At 44.5% G+C, this 17,976-nt stretch overlaps 1 protein-coding gene across 1 annotated transcript in view; it reads left to right on the top strand.

The window, feature by feature from the left end:
- The window catches only part of CSMD2 (CUB and Sushi multiple domains 2), a 310,684-nt gene that overhangs the window by 180,643 nt on the left and 112,065 nt on the right, over window positions 1–17,976 (top strand). The window contains exons 14-18 of the mRNA XM_009284828.2: window positions 11,744–12,070; window positions 14,339–14,533; window positions 16,114–16,252; window positions 16,975–17,162; window positions 17,556–17,744. Of these exons, the coding sequence (XP_009283103.2) occupies window positions 11,744–12,070; window positions 14,339–14,533; window positions 16,114–16,252; window positions 16,975–17,162; window positions 17,556–17,744 (1,038 nt within the window). The remainder of the gene's footprint in view (window positions 1–11,743; window positions 12,071–14,338; window positions 14,534–16,113; window positions 16,253–16,974; window positions 17,163–17,555; window positions 17,745–17,976) is intronic.

The raw sequence follows: 17,976 nt of genomic DNA on the forward strand, positions 1-17,976 counted from the left end.
GAGCTTGTCCAGGTCCCTCTGGATGGCATCCCATCCCTCTGGCATGTCAACCACACCACTCAGCTTGGTGTCATCTGCAAACTTGCTGAGGGTGCGCTCGATCCCCCTATGTCATTGATGAAGATATTAAACAGTACCGGTCCCAATACGGACCCCTGTGGGACGCCACTCGTCACCTATCTCCATCTGGACATTGAGCCCTTGACCGCTACCCTCTGGTCAAATACAACAATGTTGTATTTGAACATTACCAAAACTCACAAAAGTATCTGTATTTTCCCCAATTGGTGACAAGCAAACTCTTCTTTTTGTCTCATCTCCACTTACTTGGATATGTTGAAGTCTGTGCCTTTGAACAGATACTATGATGTAGGGGAGCGAGACTGAACCTAACAAAAAATAGGAAAGGAAAATTCAGCTGAGCAACAGACAGAGGACAAAAGTATGGGGAAAATGGATAGAGAAAACAGAAATGTTAATTTTTAGAAGTGTGTATTCACTATGCAGATAAATAGATATGCTGGTGTTAGATACTCCAGTACAAAATGATCATTTGTAGCGTGGCAGGACTTGATCCGTACCAAAGAGCTTACACTTACACAGCTTGGGGGGAGCAAACCCTGTTACTTCAGAGCTGAATCTGGGTTCTCCAGGAGCTGTGGGAGAAGCAGGGACGTTAGCATCCCTACACTGGCAATTTATGGGAGAATGTGGGAAACGGTTTCAAGTAAGTGCCTTTCTTTTCAAACACTAATTTAAGCTCTGAGCATTTGAGAACGTCTGTTTGGGGAAGGGAAGTAATTACTTTGAGTTTTGCCTTTTCCAGATGCCATGACTCCTTTCCTACTTGGTTTTCTCTGTAAGCAAATCAGCTAAAGACGCTGATGAGGAAAATGGAGTTTCCCTGGTTGTTTTTGAAGTGGGAAGTGTTGGACTGTTTCTGTGCTTAGCATCAGAAGTTTGGTTTGGTTTGGGTTTTTTTTCCGTTCAGGTGAATTTGAACAGCTGATGGTTCAATTGAGGTTCTTGCTGACAGTTTGCAGTGAGACTAAACCCATAGTTTGTCCCCAGCATGGGAGGATTGGATCATAGTAGTATAGAAAGGAGACTGTCCAGTAAAGTAGAATCATGTTTTTGTAGTTGGATACTGAAAACCAAGCCCCAGTCAGCAGTCCGTGCGAAGCACAGCACAGGCATGAATCTTGTAGTTAAGATAATTCCATTGTATTCTGTTCTCTGTGGCCCTCCAGCTTTGGATATTTATGAATCAACAAGGCAACATGTAGGTAGTGGAAAAAGTATTTCATATCTCTCTCTACACCCTTACTCCCCTGCTTTTATTTTAGACAGCACCATGTTAGTGTGCATGAATCAGAAGAGGCTATATGACAAAATGTGTAACCTGGCATGAAATCTGTAGTGGGATTGGTAACAACTCTCTGTAAATGTTGGGAGACCATTAAATGTATTGGGCATGAGGTGGGAAAATAAGGTAACCTGATTTATGTGCTGGTAGTTGGAATATGCAAACAATTCAGTGCTTCTGATTCTGGCCACAAATGTGTGACAAATGCAGAAGGAGATTAAAGAGCGCGCTGTGGTGCATCCTGCTGTCCTGAGCAAATGATTTATGAGAAGACAGAATTTATTGTGGAGAACTCATTTCCTGGGGCTTTGATGACAAAGCAACACAAACCATTTAAGTAATGCATCTGCTTATTGCAACGGGTTCTTAATTTGTGACTGTCTGTGCCTTCATGATAACAGACCTTCCATCTTCATCCTGTTGTCATTGCACCCCTTAGCTGTCCAGGGTGAGCACATAGGGGCACTTGAGAAACTTTGTAAGACTTTTAGTGCGTATCTTCTGCAAACTCCTTACTAAGCAAGGGATCCCTGGCCTTGCCGTGTATGTTCAGATTATCTCTGCTGTTCTGAGATACCTGAAACAACTACACTGGAGCCTGGGAACCTGTAGTACTGTTGCTGGATGGGGTAGCGCATCATCCATCTATGGTCTGAGCTTGGTGTCTACTTCTGTGCAATGTGGCTGGCTGTCCAGGTATCAGTGATGACTGGATACTGAAGACCTCTTTTTCTCCCTATTTTGCAGCACCTCGTAGTGCTCAAATCGGCTTTGTAGTTACTGTTGTTCACTCTGACACTTGCATTTTCAAAGTTACAGAACTGTGATATCTGTCAAAGGCTAAGGCAATTCTCATAACCCAGGATAACCTGAGCCATTGCTCTCGTACAGAGCTATGTTCAGTTTTCTTGAATTCTTGAAGGATGGCAAAATGGGCTTAGGAGGTGTCATGCGGGTAAATGTTAGCTAAGGAAAACCATTGTGCTACTTAGATGAAGTTTGTGCTCTGATGGTAGGAACTCACAAGGGTTATAATACTCTAACTGAAGTCTACAGTTACCTGTGGTTGAGGAGATTATTAAGCTTATGAATGGGGAACTGGCCCGTAATTACAGCTATAATGGGAAGCTGGTGAGCTGTTCAGTTACTGCAGTGAGAATGATGAGGGAAGTCTGGATAGACGTAGTTGGGGAGCAGGGCGTTTCAGTAGTGCCGTAACTTTCAAATACATGGTTGGAATTACTGTTTAAACGTACTCATGTATCGTAGGGAAAAACTCACTATCTGCATTTTATGTGAACTATTGCAGTGGAAGGCCATGCTACAAAACATTTTCTATGACCAAAATTTGTTTCCCAAGGTTTATATTTCCTTGCTAAGGAAAGGAAGAGCTAACATCCCCTTTGCAGGGGGACAGTGCTCTCAGATGGCTTCTGCAGCAGTTCAGTAAGTCTTACAAGGTTCTTTGCTATTCCTCTCCAGCAGCTCCCCTTCCCTTCCCTCCTCCTCCTCATGCCTGCAGCCCTGCCCCTGCGGGCCTGCGACCTACAACTCCTGACTTTTCAGTCCTGCACCTTTAGCTAAATGGTTGACTTGCGCTAAGCAGTGCCATCATTTTACGTGATAGATTATGGCGTAAACAGTCATGACAATACATGTCCTTTGTAACCGTCTCACTGAATAAAGGCAAAGTTTTTGCCTTGTTTTATCTTCTGCTGGTTGCTCTGGGAGAGTCATTTCTGAGAACAACTTACTTTCTGATACAAGTTTAGTTCATTGATCTCAGACTTGCAAGCTTCAAGTTTTCTGGACCCGTCACGTGTTCTAAAGGTAAACAAAACAGTGAAATAAAACAGTATGTACATTCTGATTGCAATGCATCAAGCAAACCTGAGGGTGGAGGTTTCTGCACTGAACTGAGGGGTATTTGTTTGGTGTTACTTGACTGCAACTCCACAAAGGTTAGGGATAGGTATGTGCACACGTGTGTGTATGTGTATACGTGTGCGTATGTTTAAATGGAGGGGCCGTCATTTGAGTTGTGCTGTTTCAGAGTACTTCTGGACGCCTCCGGACACTTTACATCCATTGATCTGATAAGTCATTACAGGGGTCTTCGTGTTGCTCTGGTCTTGCTTTAGGATCTCCACTGGTTTCCAGTGACTTTTTTTGTTGCGTTATCGTAAACTCTCTTTGTATTATAGACCTGCTTAGAGCAGTAGTCATGCATAATATTCCTCTAAACAGAGCAGAAGGCATTTCCCAAAGCATTTCCAATTGAAATTATGTTAAATTGTGCATTTTCTTCTCTGACTTTGGAGCAGATGTTATGCTTTCTTCCCTTCTTGTTCACTTGAAAACCTCAACCGCAGCCTATTTCTCCTCGCCGATTTGCTCGCGGTTGCTGTGACACGCAGGAACGCTGTGAAGAAGCAGCGCTGTGCCCACTAACACTGGAGATCTGTGCTGTCCTGTTGCAAATGGTGCGTTGACTCAGACCAAACTGAGCACCGATGAAATCCTTTGCGTTATTGAGAGGTGTCTTTGAGTTGGCTCCATTAGGAGGTTGGCCCAGGCCAGGATCCCCCGTCCTTCCACACAGGTGTACAGCACTAACACAGTCATCCTCTTCAGAGGCATTAAGATTTTGTGCATTTTTCCAGTCTTTTAAACATCTGATTTTCCTTAATAGCAGTATAAAATCTCTCTTCTCCTTAGTGGTAATTACTCCTTTTATTGTTAATCCCATATTGGCCTATTATACCTGCCGAATAATCTTAGCTCTTCTTTGCAAAGATTGCAAATCTTGGTTTTGAGCCAAGTGGCTAACCTTTTGTGTGCGCTGTCTGGTACAGACATTCAGGATTAGTAGCTGGAAATGCTAAGTGCTGTAGGTGTTTTCCCAGCAATGTACTGAACAGAACCATGTAATGTCCTATCACTTGACAAGTTTTTCATTTAGCTCTAAATTAAATTGTCAGTTGGTCACTATTTTCTTTCTCTCTCTTTCTTTCTTCTCTTTTTTTCTTTCCTGCCCACTATTCACTGCAACCTTTTGGAGCCTTCCCTATGAAGAGTAATTTGGAGAAAAGTGTGTCTCAAGTTAGCAGTGATAAAAGCATAGTTTGCCTTTTAAAAAATAATAGCTTTTTAACAGAGAGAGTAGTTAACCCTTGGAGTAGTCTACTGAAGGCAGCGGTGGGTTCTCCATACCTAAACATTTATAAATTGAGATTGGATACTCCTTTCTGGAGACCTGTAGGAAGGAGGAATTGTTTCATAGTCTGTATTAAGGAGGTGGACAGAGAAGATGATCAAAATGATCCTTTATTGTCCAATAATTCTTTAATCAGAAATTCCAGAAAATTTTCTTTTAAAGGAATTGATACTTTTTCATTAGAAGGGAGTTTTTTAGATTTCTGAACTGTAGCATAGGCGTTCATTCTTCCAGTGAAACCTGATCCGCGGTGTGCTCTTAATATTATTTCTTTTATTCTTAATTCCTCTCACTTTTTTCAGTGCTGATGGAATAGTTTATGTTAACTCACAAAATGTTTCTCCCTCCTGCTGTAAACAGGTTTTCTTTTTTCTAGCGAACATTGGACTTGTTTATTTGCTTGTAGATGCAGTTGCTTTTAGTGGATTTTGGAAGAAGTGTAGGGATTCTATTAATTTTATTTTTTCCAAGCTGTTTTGCTGTGTGTTTTGGGTTGGGTTTTTTTTTTGGGGGGGGGAGGGGGAGGTTGGTGTTGTTTTTGTTTTGATTGATGCTTTTATGAAGCATGCTGTTATGATTTTCCTGATGTAATGGCAGAGACACATTCTAATTATCTCTGCCAGACAAGTTGGGAAAGGAAGCTGGTAGCTAACCTTAACCTACCAAAATGTGTCAACTCTGACCTCTGCAAAGCAGCTGGTCGCATCCTTCATTTGTGCAGCTGAAAGCTGGCCAAGAAACGGGCTCGTTGCCTGCTGAGGCCACTTCCAGGGCTTAGATGGTTTCTACATTGTGCAACAGATGTGTGTCCTTCAGGACCCATCAACACCTTCTGCTTGCCCTTGATCTGAGTTGGGTTCAGAGCAGCAAATCGGTGGTGAAATGCTCCTTATCTGCAGCCTGTTCCCCCAAGCCATTGAGATCCAGTCTTTCTCTGGCAGTAAGGGAAGCAAATTAAATGAAGGCAGGATTACCATGATCTCTATATACGTGGGGGATTTGTAGCTTTTGTTAACAACCTTGTTTCACAGTTGCAGCCATGTAAGACCATTCTGTTCTTAAAATTAAGCAGGGCACTTTCCTTCCAAGCCCTTGTTCTGCATTGCAGCCGCAGTTTATCAAAGCACTGAGATTTAAATGTTTGCTTAAGTAGACATACATGCTTAAGTGCTGTGCTGGGCAGGAATGCACTTAAGCACCTTCTTAATTACAATTAATTGTGTTTTAATTGTCCCCCACGCACTCCCCAGGCATTTTTTTTGGTGTAACCTATATGAACATTTTCCATTTTCTGTTCTGTGACTTTAAAAGGCGGCTGCTTAACCAGTCCCTTCTGCTCTTCCTTGAGAGTTGTCTCAAACAAGCTGCACATCTTCCAGCATGCCACTTGTCAACTGAGTTGCGACGTTTCCCTTGGTGTCTATATCTAAGGAAAGCTGACGTCAACCTGGGTCGAACCAGAGCCTGTTTTCTCCTTGGTGTTACTTTGTCAGTGAGTTCTGTTTAGCAGTTGTAGAGCCAGAAGAAACAGTCTCCTGCTGTGAGCTGCTGCTCTGTGTGTTCTCTTGGTTTCTAACAAATCGCTAGGGGCTTGGGGTACTTGTGCAGTCAGCCAGGTTCAGCAAGAAGGTTGCAGCGATAAGGCTAGAGGGTGCGAGATGAGGTTGTGGTGGTGATCCAGCAGATGTGGCCAGCTCTCACGTCCTCAGCAGGGATGCTCCTCTGGTAGAGAGAGCCTGCACGTGGGGAGAGCTGGAGTGGAGGACTTCACAGTGGTGTCAGGCCACATCGCTGTGCATGCAGCTCGCCCGAGGTGCTCCCAGCTGCTCTCTCAGCGCTGATCGGGAGGATGCAGTTTATTGGGTTGTCTCCATGCTTGTTATTTTACTGATTGAATCGGTTGAACTGTTACCCTGATAGGGTTTCATGCTGCTATAAATGAGCTGTCCTGTGCCAAGGCACCTGTCCATATTCCTGACAGCGGTTGTTCAGCATGATGGGTTGCTTCTCTATATGAGTCTGAATCTGAAGTGACACTTACTGGTTTTATCAGGCAAGGAGGTTGTCTCTGTCACCTTCCCCTATCTCTGTATCTAGAAAACGGGAATGTGGTGTGTGTTATGTTGCCGTCTTCAATCTGGTCTGCAGAGAAGTTCCCTTATGCCTGCCTTATTTTACTTTAATGCTTTACATGTGGGGTTGGTGTTTGAGAACGCTGCAATGGGACATTTCCAATTTGCAGGTTGAGTCGATGTGTGCAAGTTTATCTTTTAAGGCTCTTTCTACTGCTCCCCATGAGCAGAGCTTCACGTGTGGCTGAACCTGCCCACGCACCCTCTGCTGCACTTAATCACTGGTGTGCAGCCGCCGTCACCCCAATGGCAGTTACACGCTTCAGGGGTGCCTTGCCCTTTCTGGTGTTACAGCAGTCATCCTTCATGCACTCAGTGTGCTGAGACTGTGGGACTGTGTGGAGTGTTAAGTTCAGTCCTAGCCTGTTGCAGCTTCCAGCCTGCAGAAGACGAATGTCTTGCAGCGGTTGGCAGACGGCTCCGAGTGCTGCAGCAGAGGAAGGATGCTCTGCTAGACCACGAAGGAGCAAAACGGGAAAGGTAGATAACAAGACCGCTAGACTGCTTTGGGGCTTTTGCCAAAAAGTGACAATTAAACTTCCGTCTTCATGTGGACACTGCCACCGATTCCCAAGAGAGACTGACGGGAGAGGGAGAGTTTCCTTAAAATGAACAGGGACACACAGGAAAGGATCTTGTCTTTGTACAGAAGCCCTGGAGCACCTCCTGAATAACAGATGGCTGCAGAAACCCAGGCAGACAAGCAGCCCAACACTGCCCTAGAGGGGAACGGCATCTTCCAGTAAGTTTAAGAAACTTACCTTATTCCAGGTAACCCGATCACTGTTCCTGTTTTGAGTGGGTAGAAATTAAACCCGCTTTGGTATTGTAGCGCTCTTCTGTGTGCACGGAGGCTCCTATACAGTCTATTTTAAGTTCACTGATGATATTTTCCTCAAGATCTGGTACCCAAACCCTGCCTATTTTTCATTATTCTTAACATACCTGCTCTCCTGCCCCCGGTTAGCCACATGCTGGCAGACAGCTATTCCATCAGAGTAAGCTGAGGAGTTTGTTGCTTTGAAATACAAAAAATTTCTGCCAGTTAATATTTGCTCTAGACTCCTTTCCCTCACCTCCCACTTGCCCTGTTGGTACCTCAGGGTTTTAAGAAGGAAAATGCATTGTGATGCAGATGTGTTTATTGAAACAGCAGATACAGAAAGAGGAGAATACAAAATGTAAAGCACTTTGCTTCATGGCTTGAACAGTGCCCTGAGCTTCCAGCTCTGTTAGCTATTCGGGATGTATGCTTCCCTGAGTGAGGCACGCTGGTTATTAACCAGGCTCCTGCTGAGGTCCTGTTTTTCCAGTCCATCAGCAAGCTGTGCCTAGAGGAGGGATCTTAAAAAGAAGAGGTAAGGCAGAAAATCCGTTACTGTCTTCAAGCTGTCTCCCAAGTGGTCAGAGTCTGTGGGAATGATATCTGAAAGCTGAGAGAGAAGTCAGGATTTTTTTTGTTTCCATGGAGACTGAAATTATTGCAGTGATTCCCTGCTTGGTTTTCAGCCCCTGAACCTGGTGCCTTTCCTGTTCCCATGCATTGCAGGTGTGCCCTCTCCCCGGGATCAGCCCTGGATTCTCACGTGCAGGATGAGCAGAGATGCAGTGTCTGGGGCCACCAGGCATGCCTCGCAGGAGAAGCGAGATAGTCTGTGAGGAGGCAGGATCTTTTGAAGGCAGAAGAAGAGAGAAGCAAGTTGTGCTTAGACTGACCAGACAAATGCAAAAATTGCTCCTGGCTGAAAGCGCAGAAACAAGCAGCTGCGCTGGTGAATAACACTCAGATGCCTCCGTGTTCAGCTTGGCCATGAGCATCTCACACTGGGCTGTGGCATGAGGGCACTGTCCATGTGTCCCACTCGACTTTAAGACAAGAAGCAACGAGCTGTTTCTTCCTGTTTGACTGCTCTAAATGAACGCAGAATCTTGATAATGTTTGTGATGACTTGAATAAATATCTTGTACTTATTCATTCATGACATGGGTCTCACTGGCTTTGTTAGGTACTCTGTTTCTACTGAGTTTTGCTGTGATTTATCCTGCTGTATTTAATAAAGGGCTTTTTCTTATTGCTTTTGCAGTACTTGATCAGTAGTAATAATTATTGACGAAGATCAGCATAGGCTTATAAATCTGAACCTATGCTAAGCACATAATGAAATGTCCTCTCATAACATTTAAGAACAACTGTAATAAATACTAATTTCAATCTCTTAGCTCAAGGCCTCAGAGTCACGGATGTTCCTACCTCAGTGATCCTGACAGACAGGCTGCAGGCAGCAGGGCTGACGTCTGTCTGTCTGTCATGCTGCAAATGACTGCTCGCTCCTCGGGGGCACTTTGCTCCTGACTGTCTCGGATGCACAAAACAGCATGAGACAGGTAGCGCTCAGCTGTCTTCCACCTTTCTTGGGTACTATCATCTTTGTTCTGATAGCACATTTCACTGTCTGTGACATACTGTTAAACAGCTTCTGCTTTTATCCGAGTGTCCAGCAAAGCACTTCTGAGAAAGCAAAGAGGCTGACGTGCATCCCGGTGCCAGCTCTGTCCAGTGCAGCCCCAGACCAAAAACCCCCTTTCACACTGAAGAAAAACCTCTCCTGCTTAAAAAGATAAAGAAAATCTTCATATCACAGATGCCATGATCTTGTTAATGAACCTTCTGGATCAGTTGTTGCTTCCTGGGCTGGACATGCCCCTGACCCGCTGGCAGGGATGGTGACCCTCTGCGAGGCGAAGCCGAGCTCCCCGCTGCACCAAGGAGAGCTCGTATGTTGGTGCCCTGCCATGGGCTTGGGACGTGGATGCGTGCGACAGTGGCCCTTGTCCTACAGCCTGCAACTTGGCTGTCTCCTATACTTATTATTTTATGGAAAATCGAAATTTTCATTTACTTCCCTGCAGTGGAGACTTTTGGTGTTTTTTATCTGTTACTTTTTAATCTGTCATTTTGTTTTAGCTAGCAAAGGTTAATTTTATATTCTTCCCTCGCTCTGCTTTTCTTTCTTTTGTCAGCAAGTTCTTTGTTGTTGTTATTTCCTGAAATGAGCCACCAGCACTGTGCCGTAATAGCTGCGCTAGCAACTGTACCTCGGTGTTGCTGGCTGTGTGATACTGTAGGTCCTGTATGAATGCCAATTTACTGCTTTGGATTTAAAAATTTATAGGAGATACCTAGCTCCTGTGAGGGGTTCCTACTGCTAAGATGTTTCTCTGTGTGTGAATGCATTTATTTTCAGTAACTATTCCTAGGCAGATTATACTAAGCTTATGCTGACAATTACTTGACAGCATCCCTTGATGCTTCAGCATCTAGTAAAGAGCCAAAATCCTGAGGATATTTTGCAGTTTGTTTTCTTTTAATCTGTCCTCTTTGTTGCTGAGAGCAGGAAAATAGATTGTGTAGCTCTTAGCCTTGATAACGTCATGGTAACGTCCATCTTACTTGATCTGAAACCATTAAGCGTTGAAGGAAGACAGAGGGAAAATAACAGAGGGAGGGTGAGCGTTGAACCAAATAATTGTGTAAGTGCCAAACTAAAACCAGTCTCATCTCCTGTGCGATGTCCTTTTGCCAGGAATTAGTGAGATGTATCTTCCAAGTAATGGATTTTACCAAGGGTGATGGTGGGGAAAAAGATGAGTAAAGCATACGTATATGAAATACCAAAAACATGGGGTAGGTACCACTTAAAGGCAGCATTGCATTTTCAAATTAATGGACCTTGTCAGCTGAAATACAGTATATATTGAAAACCCTTGAGAGCTAAAGATTTTTTTTCATATGCACTCTTCCCCTCAACTTGATTTTAAGACTGGTTTTAATTGTTTTCATGGGAATGGTGGTCTGGTTTGATGCCTCTTTTTGGTAACGTGGTAGCCCAGCAGAAGTCAGTGATTTATTTGTAATGGGAAGGGGAGCTGCCCCTACGCCTGGGCTGCAGCCTGCCGGTGCTTGCTTTGAGTTGTCCCAAGCCCCTGGCACTTGGGGGAAGCTTGGAAAGGTTCTCGGGCTGTTCCTTGCCCAGTGCAGCAAAGTTGCTACCAAAACCAAACAGCAGCTTTCACTTTTCAGCGCTCATTTGGCGCAGGTGTAAACAGCTGCCCAAGGAGACAGACAAAAGCAAATTGACTCACAGCTCCTTCTCAAAGGAGTTGACAATTTATTGCTATATTGTACAAATATTTAATACAGGATGGGGATGGCCTGAATGTGAGGAGTTTGTCTAAATGCGGTGGGACTGCCCAGGCGCAGTTACATCTGTTGAGGAGCATGGGTGAAAATTGTGTTTAGCAAACAGAAAGGTAAACCAAAAGTGCAGATTTTTTTAAGCAAATCCTGAAAAGGCTGCACTGCACTCAGAAGTGCATCTGCAGTTCACCCAGCACTTTACACTAAAAAGCTTGGGTACGGATAGCAGCAGAGGAGCCTGGATGTCTGCATGGGGTAACAGCTGAGTTGATTCCTTATCTCGGGTTTTGTCAGTTCTGCTGAGTTGTGTCCACAACAGAAGATGTTGCTACAAAGTCTACCTCATTTAATGCTAACTTTGTTTTGCATTAGCTGTGGTCACACATTTGATTCTTGTGTAGGCTTCCTCTCAGGGATACGGAGGAGAATTCACCTGCAAAATACCAAATCCCCCCCGGCTGAGTGACAGTTTCCTCCTGCAGTAAAAGAAACCCGTGCTCCGCTGTGCGTGGCACAAAGCTTACACAGATGTACGAAAGCGCGCTATTGAAAAAAGGGGCAGTACTGTGCTAGGCTGGAAAATTGAAAATCAACCAAAACCAGGACTTGGAGACTGCTTTGAAGTCACTTCTTCCTCGTGCAAATAAATCACTGACATCTAGCAGTGAATGGAGCACTGAGCCCTTCCTTTCTTTAATCGTCTCTGAGAAGCAAAGCGATTGGGAATTTGCAGGAATCACCCGGCTGAAGGGATAAGGGCGGGGGGGAACGTGACAAAGCAGCTTGTAGGAGCACTGTGCTGCATGATTGATGGTGATTTCTTATTGCAGTTTCCTGCTTTTTCAACTTCACCACTCCATCTGGGAATGTGCTGTCACCAAATTACCCTGAAGAATATGGAAGCAGCTTGCACTGTGTTTGGTTAATTATAGCTAAACCTGAGAGCCGAATTCACTTGGCTTTCAATGATTTTGATGTGGAGCCTCAGTTTGATTTCCTAGCCGTGAAGGATGGTGGGACTGCTGAATCTCCGGTGCTGGGGACCTTCTCAGGAAACCAGATCCCCTCCTCTCTGACCAGCAGTGGTCATGTAGCTAGGCTGGAGTTCCAGACCGACCACTCCATGGAGAAAAGAGGCTTCAACATAACCTTCACCAGTAAGTGCCCGATCCTTCCTTCTGGTTTTCGTTTCAAGCTCTAAATTCTTTTTGGGCAAGAGTTTGATCTCACTAAAACCATTGCAAATCCAGAGTAAGTCTGAAAATTGGGGATTACTTCAGATTTGCAGCTGGGTAATTGAGGATTGGTTTCAAGCTTTAGAGCTGATTGCACAAGTTCTTTCTGGCTGTGAAGTTTTAAGTGTTGTCCAGTGGTGAAAGAAACAGATTGTCCCTGGGTTATCTGTCCATGGAGCAGTCAGGGTTTCTGTTCTCCCATCAGCCCGCAGCTTGCTGCGTGAGGTGGGCTTTCTGCTCTCCCTCTTTGTGCCTCCGTTCTGCTCGCTGAGGTGAGACAATGCTTTGTGGACAGCTTGATGCAGATCAGGAGGACTTATTAGATCTCGGATGGTTTTGTTCATCAGTCAATACTATCATCGTTTGCTGACACCTAAAAGCATTTTAGACTAAAACCTAAGACTTTGAAGATAAAGGAAAACCTGTAGCAATGTCTTATAATACAAAGCATTGAGACTTCCAGAGATATATTTGGCTTCACGTAAGTCTAGTCTTCAAATCTCAAATGAATGCTATGGTAATTTTATCCTCGTTTTGTCCTGTAATTTTCTAAAGAGCGTTATTAAACCTATTCAGCAGAACTGATAAATGACCTTGTTACAATAGTCTTTAGTGGCAGAGCTAAATTAATAGCCTTTCTAGCTACGATTGCAAATCCTCTATTTAAAAAAAAAAAACCAACCCAGAGGTCTTAAATTTGCCACACTGCAGCAGGCTGAAGGCTCATCAGATGAAGTAGCTTGTGTACGGTAGTATCACATACCCAGGACTGAGTCCTAGATCATGCAAGGAAGGAGACACCTCATCCAGGAATGCTAGTGATGCCCTCCAGTATGCATCTCTGATACATTACATACCCGTGTTGGGAGTTGTGGCTGTCCCCTGTATGAAGACATTTTTAAGCCAAATTTTTTATTGTTGTAAATGACTCTGAAGTACGCATGAGTTAATCTGTTCTGACTGCTTGAACTACCGAAAGGGAACTCCTGAGTCTTTCTCAGACACCTTAACCATCCTTTCCTTCAGTTTAGGTATGAGAGAGGAGACGACATATTGCTACAAGGGACAGATGCAAGAGCACAAGGAACAGATTCAGCCTGTGTTTTCCCCTTTAGCAGTGTATATAACAAGACATTACAAGAGTAACAACGCTCTGTAGGAAACACAGAACTCATCTGAATTTGGTCAAGTGCATTAAAGATACTAAAAGCATGTCTGTGTAATTAATCTGGAGGCTTTAATCTTTCATATGCTGCTCATCTCTGAAGACCACCTCCCAGCATATGAAGATATAATACATAATTATGCACTTAATGGGGAATTAAGGCTATAGGCTTACTTTCTGGTTGGTTGGCTAGCCTAGTTTTTAATGGCTAGAAAAGGGCAGGCCTTTAAACAGAGCTATGTGTCTGTGCAATTCCACATGCAACTTTGCAACACCTAGAAAGGTAATTGCTGTGTGTCCTTCATTTTATCTTACTAACGATGACAAGCAAGGTCGGGGACTATATGGCAGTCAATCACAGAACATGCTGAGAGGACCCCTACTTTTAACCATGACACCTTAAAGCTTTCATTTTTTTCTCATTAATGGTTAACTTATGTCCCCTCTATGAGATGTGTGTGTTGTGGCATTTTTAGAGTTTTTAAAAATCCTTCTCTATTTTCAGTATTTGTGCATTTTTGTATTTGAAAGATGGCTAAGAGGATAATTTGGTTCTGCAGGCTCTTTTCTGGCCACTGTATCTCAGCACCTCTTGGATGCAAATGGTTTTAATCTCATCCTTCCTCTCTCAGGTTGCAAATGAACACTTGTAGTAGAGACAGGGAACAGAAAAGTTTTAAGCCACTTCAACTAGATGAAAAGTTGAACTGTGGGAACACACACGTGGGTGTCTTAGCAGTGTAGGGAAGAGGTGGTGACATGATTTCTGCCACAGGCTGACTCGTCTGTGCAGAACACAGTAGCTTTGCTGGGATGATAGTGGGCCAAATTCAAGTCCGTGCTGTTTGGTCTTCCCTGTGAGGAAGGTCCACTGTCCGGGGACAAGATCGAGTGCTCTTGTCTCCATAGGAAAGACGTGAAACTATTGTTTAATTCCAAAGTTTGTGGTCCAAAATACTTATTTTTGAATTGGACAGAGGTGGGTGAAACAAGTTACTCACTATTCTCTTCTCTTTCCCTCTTAGCATTTAGGCATAACGAATGCCCTGACCCTGGTGTGCCTGTGAACGGAAAGCGCTTTGGTGACAGCCTCCAGCTTGGCAGCTCTGTGTCCTTCCTTTGCGATGAGGGCTTCATTAGGACCCACGGCTCAGAAACCATCACCTGCATCTTGAAGGAAGGAAATGTGGTCTGGAACAATGCGGTACTCAGATGCGAAGGTAAATTTTATCATCTTTCTTACTAGTCTGTATGTGCACCCTGGAGGGATAATGATCCCCTGGTGTTTGCAGCCTTTCAGGAAAAAGGACAATAGTTCTGTCTGTCAAAAGTCCCAGTCTCATAACCCATAGCGAAAGTATACAGCGCTTGACCTTGTGGGAGGCCTTTTGCCATTGTATCGGCAGAGGCATTTGTTGTTGAGAGCTGAAGGACTATTGGACTTCAGTTCTAACCCTCAGCTTCTCAGTTACGGCCATGATTTTACATAGCTCTGGAAGGTATTGTCTGCACAGAAGAGTTTGCTTAGGAGGAAGTGCCAGTCCGATAATCACCGAGCACTGAACTCAGTTTGTTTTTTAATTTTTTGTGAAATGAATGATGGGGATTATTTTTATTAGTTCAGTTCTTGTTGTAACAGGTGTTTTTCTAATAATAATAAAAGGCTTTGATTTACAGATGACTAAAAGTAAAAAATTAATGGGAAAGAAAGAGACCTAAAAAAAGAGTTGAAAGATGGACAGAAGTCCTGACAGGAAATTATGTAGCTTTGGGGCAGAAAGGAGCCTCTTGTTCAAAAATAATTAGTTAGGATCCAGTTGAAATCAATTGACTTTCATCTGGCGTGCTTCAGATCAGCAGTGAAGGTTTTAGGCCCAGACTTACAGGTATTTAAGGTCATATCAAATGTGACATTCTGTAGCCCTTGTGCAGAGCTCACACCAGGGTTGGCCCTGGGTTGGTGCTTCAGCAGCTGCTCTGGAGGAGCAAGGCCTCCTTGGTCCATGAGAACTCAACTGGCAGTGAGTACCGTGGGACGATGGGCTTCGTCTGCCCCGTGGGAGCTCCCGAAGGCTGTGACAGTAACGTGGTCACGCTGCCATGTGAGACGTGCGTGACCGGCACCAGTGACTTACTGCAGCGGGACATGAAGAAACACTGGGTGATGAATCCTGCAAAAGTGCTGAGCAGGGGGAACACAAACTCACAGGAACAGACACGGTTTTCCATCCCATTTGATTTTTTTTTTTAGAGGACAATACATTGCAGTTATTTAGGGCTATAGGATTTTGTTCCTCTCGTACATTAGATCTGGTGTCCTTTTTCCAGAAAAGATAGTAATATGCCTTCAGCTTCTGCTGATGGCACAAGGGACCACAGTGTGGTATAAATGCCATAGTCTTGTGATGTCCCTTGTGGTAGAAAAGACATGACTCAATTACCACAGATATGAAAGATTTTCTGGTACCTGCAGCTACTGAAATGCAAACTGACCTTGCAGCTTTCTCTGGTTTTATATCTAATAATTATTATTATACCCTGTCCCCTTAGAGCCGCTGCACAAGGTCAGGCTACTGACTCCTATAGATACAGTAGCAGGCTGCTACATCTTCAGTTTAAGCTGAAAATGCAATTTCTTAACAGCTAGTGGTGGTGTTTCATCTGGTTCTGATTATTTTTAACACATGAGAAACAATAAGCATGGCAGGACAATACTGCCTGGCAGGGAGGCGTATGACCAGTCATGCCACAGCTTCCATGATGCTCTCCACCTGAATTGTGTCATTTTCCTTGTCCCCAGCACCGTGTGGGGGCCACTTGACGTCGCCCAGCGGAACCATCCTGTCCCCTGGCTGGCCTGGCTTCTACAAGGACTCCCTGAGCTGCGCGTGGGTCATAGAGGCCCAGCCGGGCTACCCCATCAAGATCACGTTTGACAGGTGCTCACCCTGGACTTCTCAAAAGTTTCCTCTTCGCGGTTGTTTTTCAGTGGTTCCAACAGTGTTGAGTTGTAGCCACCCCTGGAGGAAAAGGGAACGAACTGCTCAGCGCTGTGTTTGGCAGTGAGGTTCTCTCTTTCTCTCCTTTTTTTAATTAACTCCTGACAAGACATTTAAATTCACCTAACGTTCAAGAAGAAAAAGTGGAAACTGGTGATTTTTCCCTTCTTGTTTTGACTAACTCCTGCTAATTTGTAGTGCTATTTTAGACACACATAGGACACGTTTTTGGAGGCTGAGCTCCCATGTGCTCAGCCTGCCAGGGAGAAGCAGCAGTGAGGATCTTGCCCTGACTCAGGCGTGCCGAATCTCTGACTTGCCCTGGATTTCGCTGTTTGAGGAGAGCTATGCTTTCTTGAACCTGGGTCTGTATGTCTGAGAAGTGATTGTTCATGTAGTGCAAGATGCTTGTTGCTGCAAAGACAGTTCGGTGTCAGCAGATGAAGCAGGTGAAGGATCAGAAAGAAACCAAAATGCGTAGGAGGGGAACGACGTGTTCTCAGTACGATGCTCAGCCAGCCGAAGGTCAGGCAGTAGAAACGGACCCACGTATTGCCCCGTGGCCTGTGCTGCTTTCTAGTCATTAGAGCACATTCAGGACTGCAATAAAGAAAAAGTAGCCATGCTGGTTTTTCACAGACGTATTCTTGTCTCCCTTTCAGATTTAAGACAGAGGTGAATTATGACACCCTGGAAGTGCGAGATGGCCGGTCCTATTCTTCCCCGTTGATAGGTGTCTATGATGGGACTCAGGTGCCCCAGTTCCTCATCAGCACCAGCAACTACCTCTACCTCCTCTTCACCACTGACAAAAGCCACTCTGACATAGGCTTTCAGATCCGATATGAAAGTAAGTGCAAGTTATTCATGTAATTACACCTCTCCAGCGACACAATGGACTCAATCAGAGGCCCATTGCACTCGCTTCTCCCCTTCGCCAGGCAGTTAGCACTATTACAGTGATTGGAGAATGTGACGTTGCTGCAAGTGAAGTAGCGGTTTCTGCTTTTTTGACCATCTTGGTTGTTGAGGCTTTTTTATTTTAGCATCTACAGAATATTATTGATTTTAGGAGGCAGAGTTGAGTCCTCTGTCCGTTCATTCTCTTACTTTGGGGGTAATCAGTCGGACTTTGAATCAGCTCATAGGAGGAGTTGAACTTTCCCCCAGGCTAATCACTGCCCCTTGCAGCAGGCTCTGCAGCCACTGAGTGGTCTGACGTGAGTGGGTTTGTTTGCCACAGCTGTGAAGCTCCAGTCAGACCACTGCTTGGATCCGGGGATCCCGGTAAATGGCCAGCGCCATGGGAATGATTTCTACGTGGGAGCACTGGTGACGTTCAGCTGCGATTCAGGCTACACCCTGAGTGACAGTGAAGCCCTGGAGTGCGAGCCGAACTTCCAGTGGAGCCGGCCACTGCCCAGCTGTGAGGGTAAGGAGTGCAGAAGATGACGTCTGCAGAAGATGGCAAACGCTTCGTTGCAGATCTACTGCAAAAGCAAAGCAGTGATTGTGAAGTTTGCAGTCACATTTGATCTGTGTATTTTGTTTGATTTTGATGGGTTGGGCTTTGTTTTGACATTCAGAAGAGCTGATATTCTTCCAGCTGATGATGGGGTTTGACTTCTTTAATTCTTTCTCTTTTTTTTTTTTTTGGCAGCTCT

Source organism: Aptenodytes forsteri, unplaced genomic scaffold (assembly GCF_000699145.1).
Source record: "Aptenodytes forsteri isolate BGI_AS27 unplaced genomic scaffold, ASM69914v1 Scaffold7, whole genome shotgun sequence".
Classification (NCBI taxonomy): Eukaryota; Metazoa; Chordata; class Aves; order Sphenisciformes; family Spheniscidae; genus Aptenodytes; species Aptenodytes forsteri.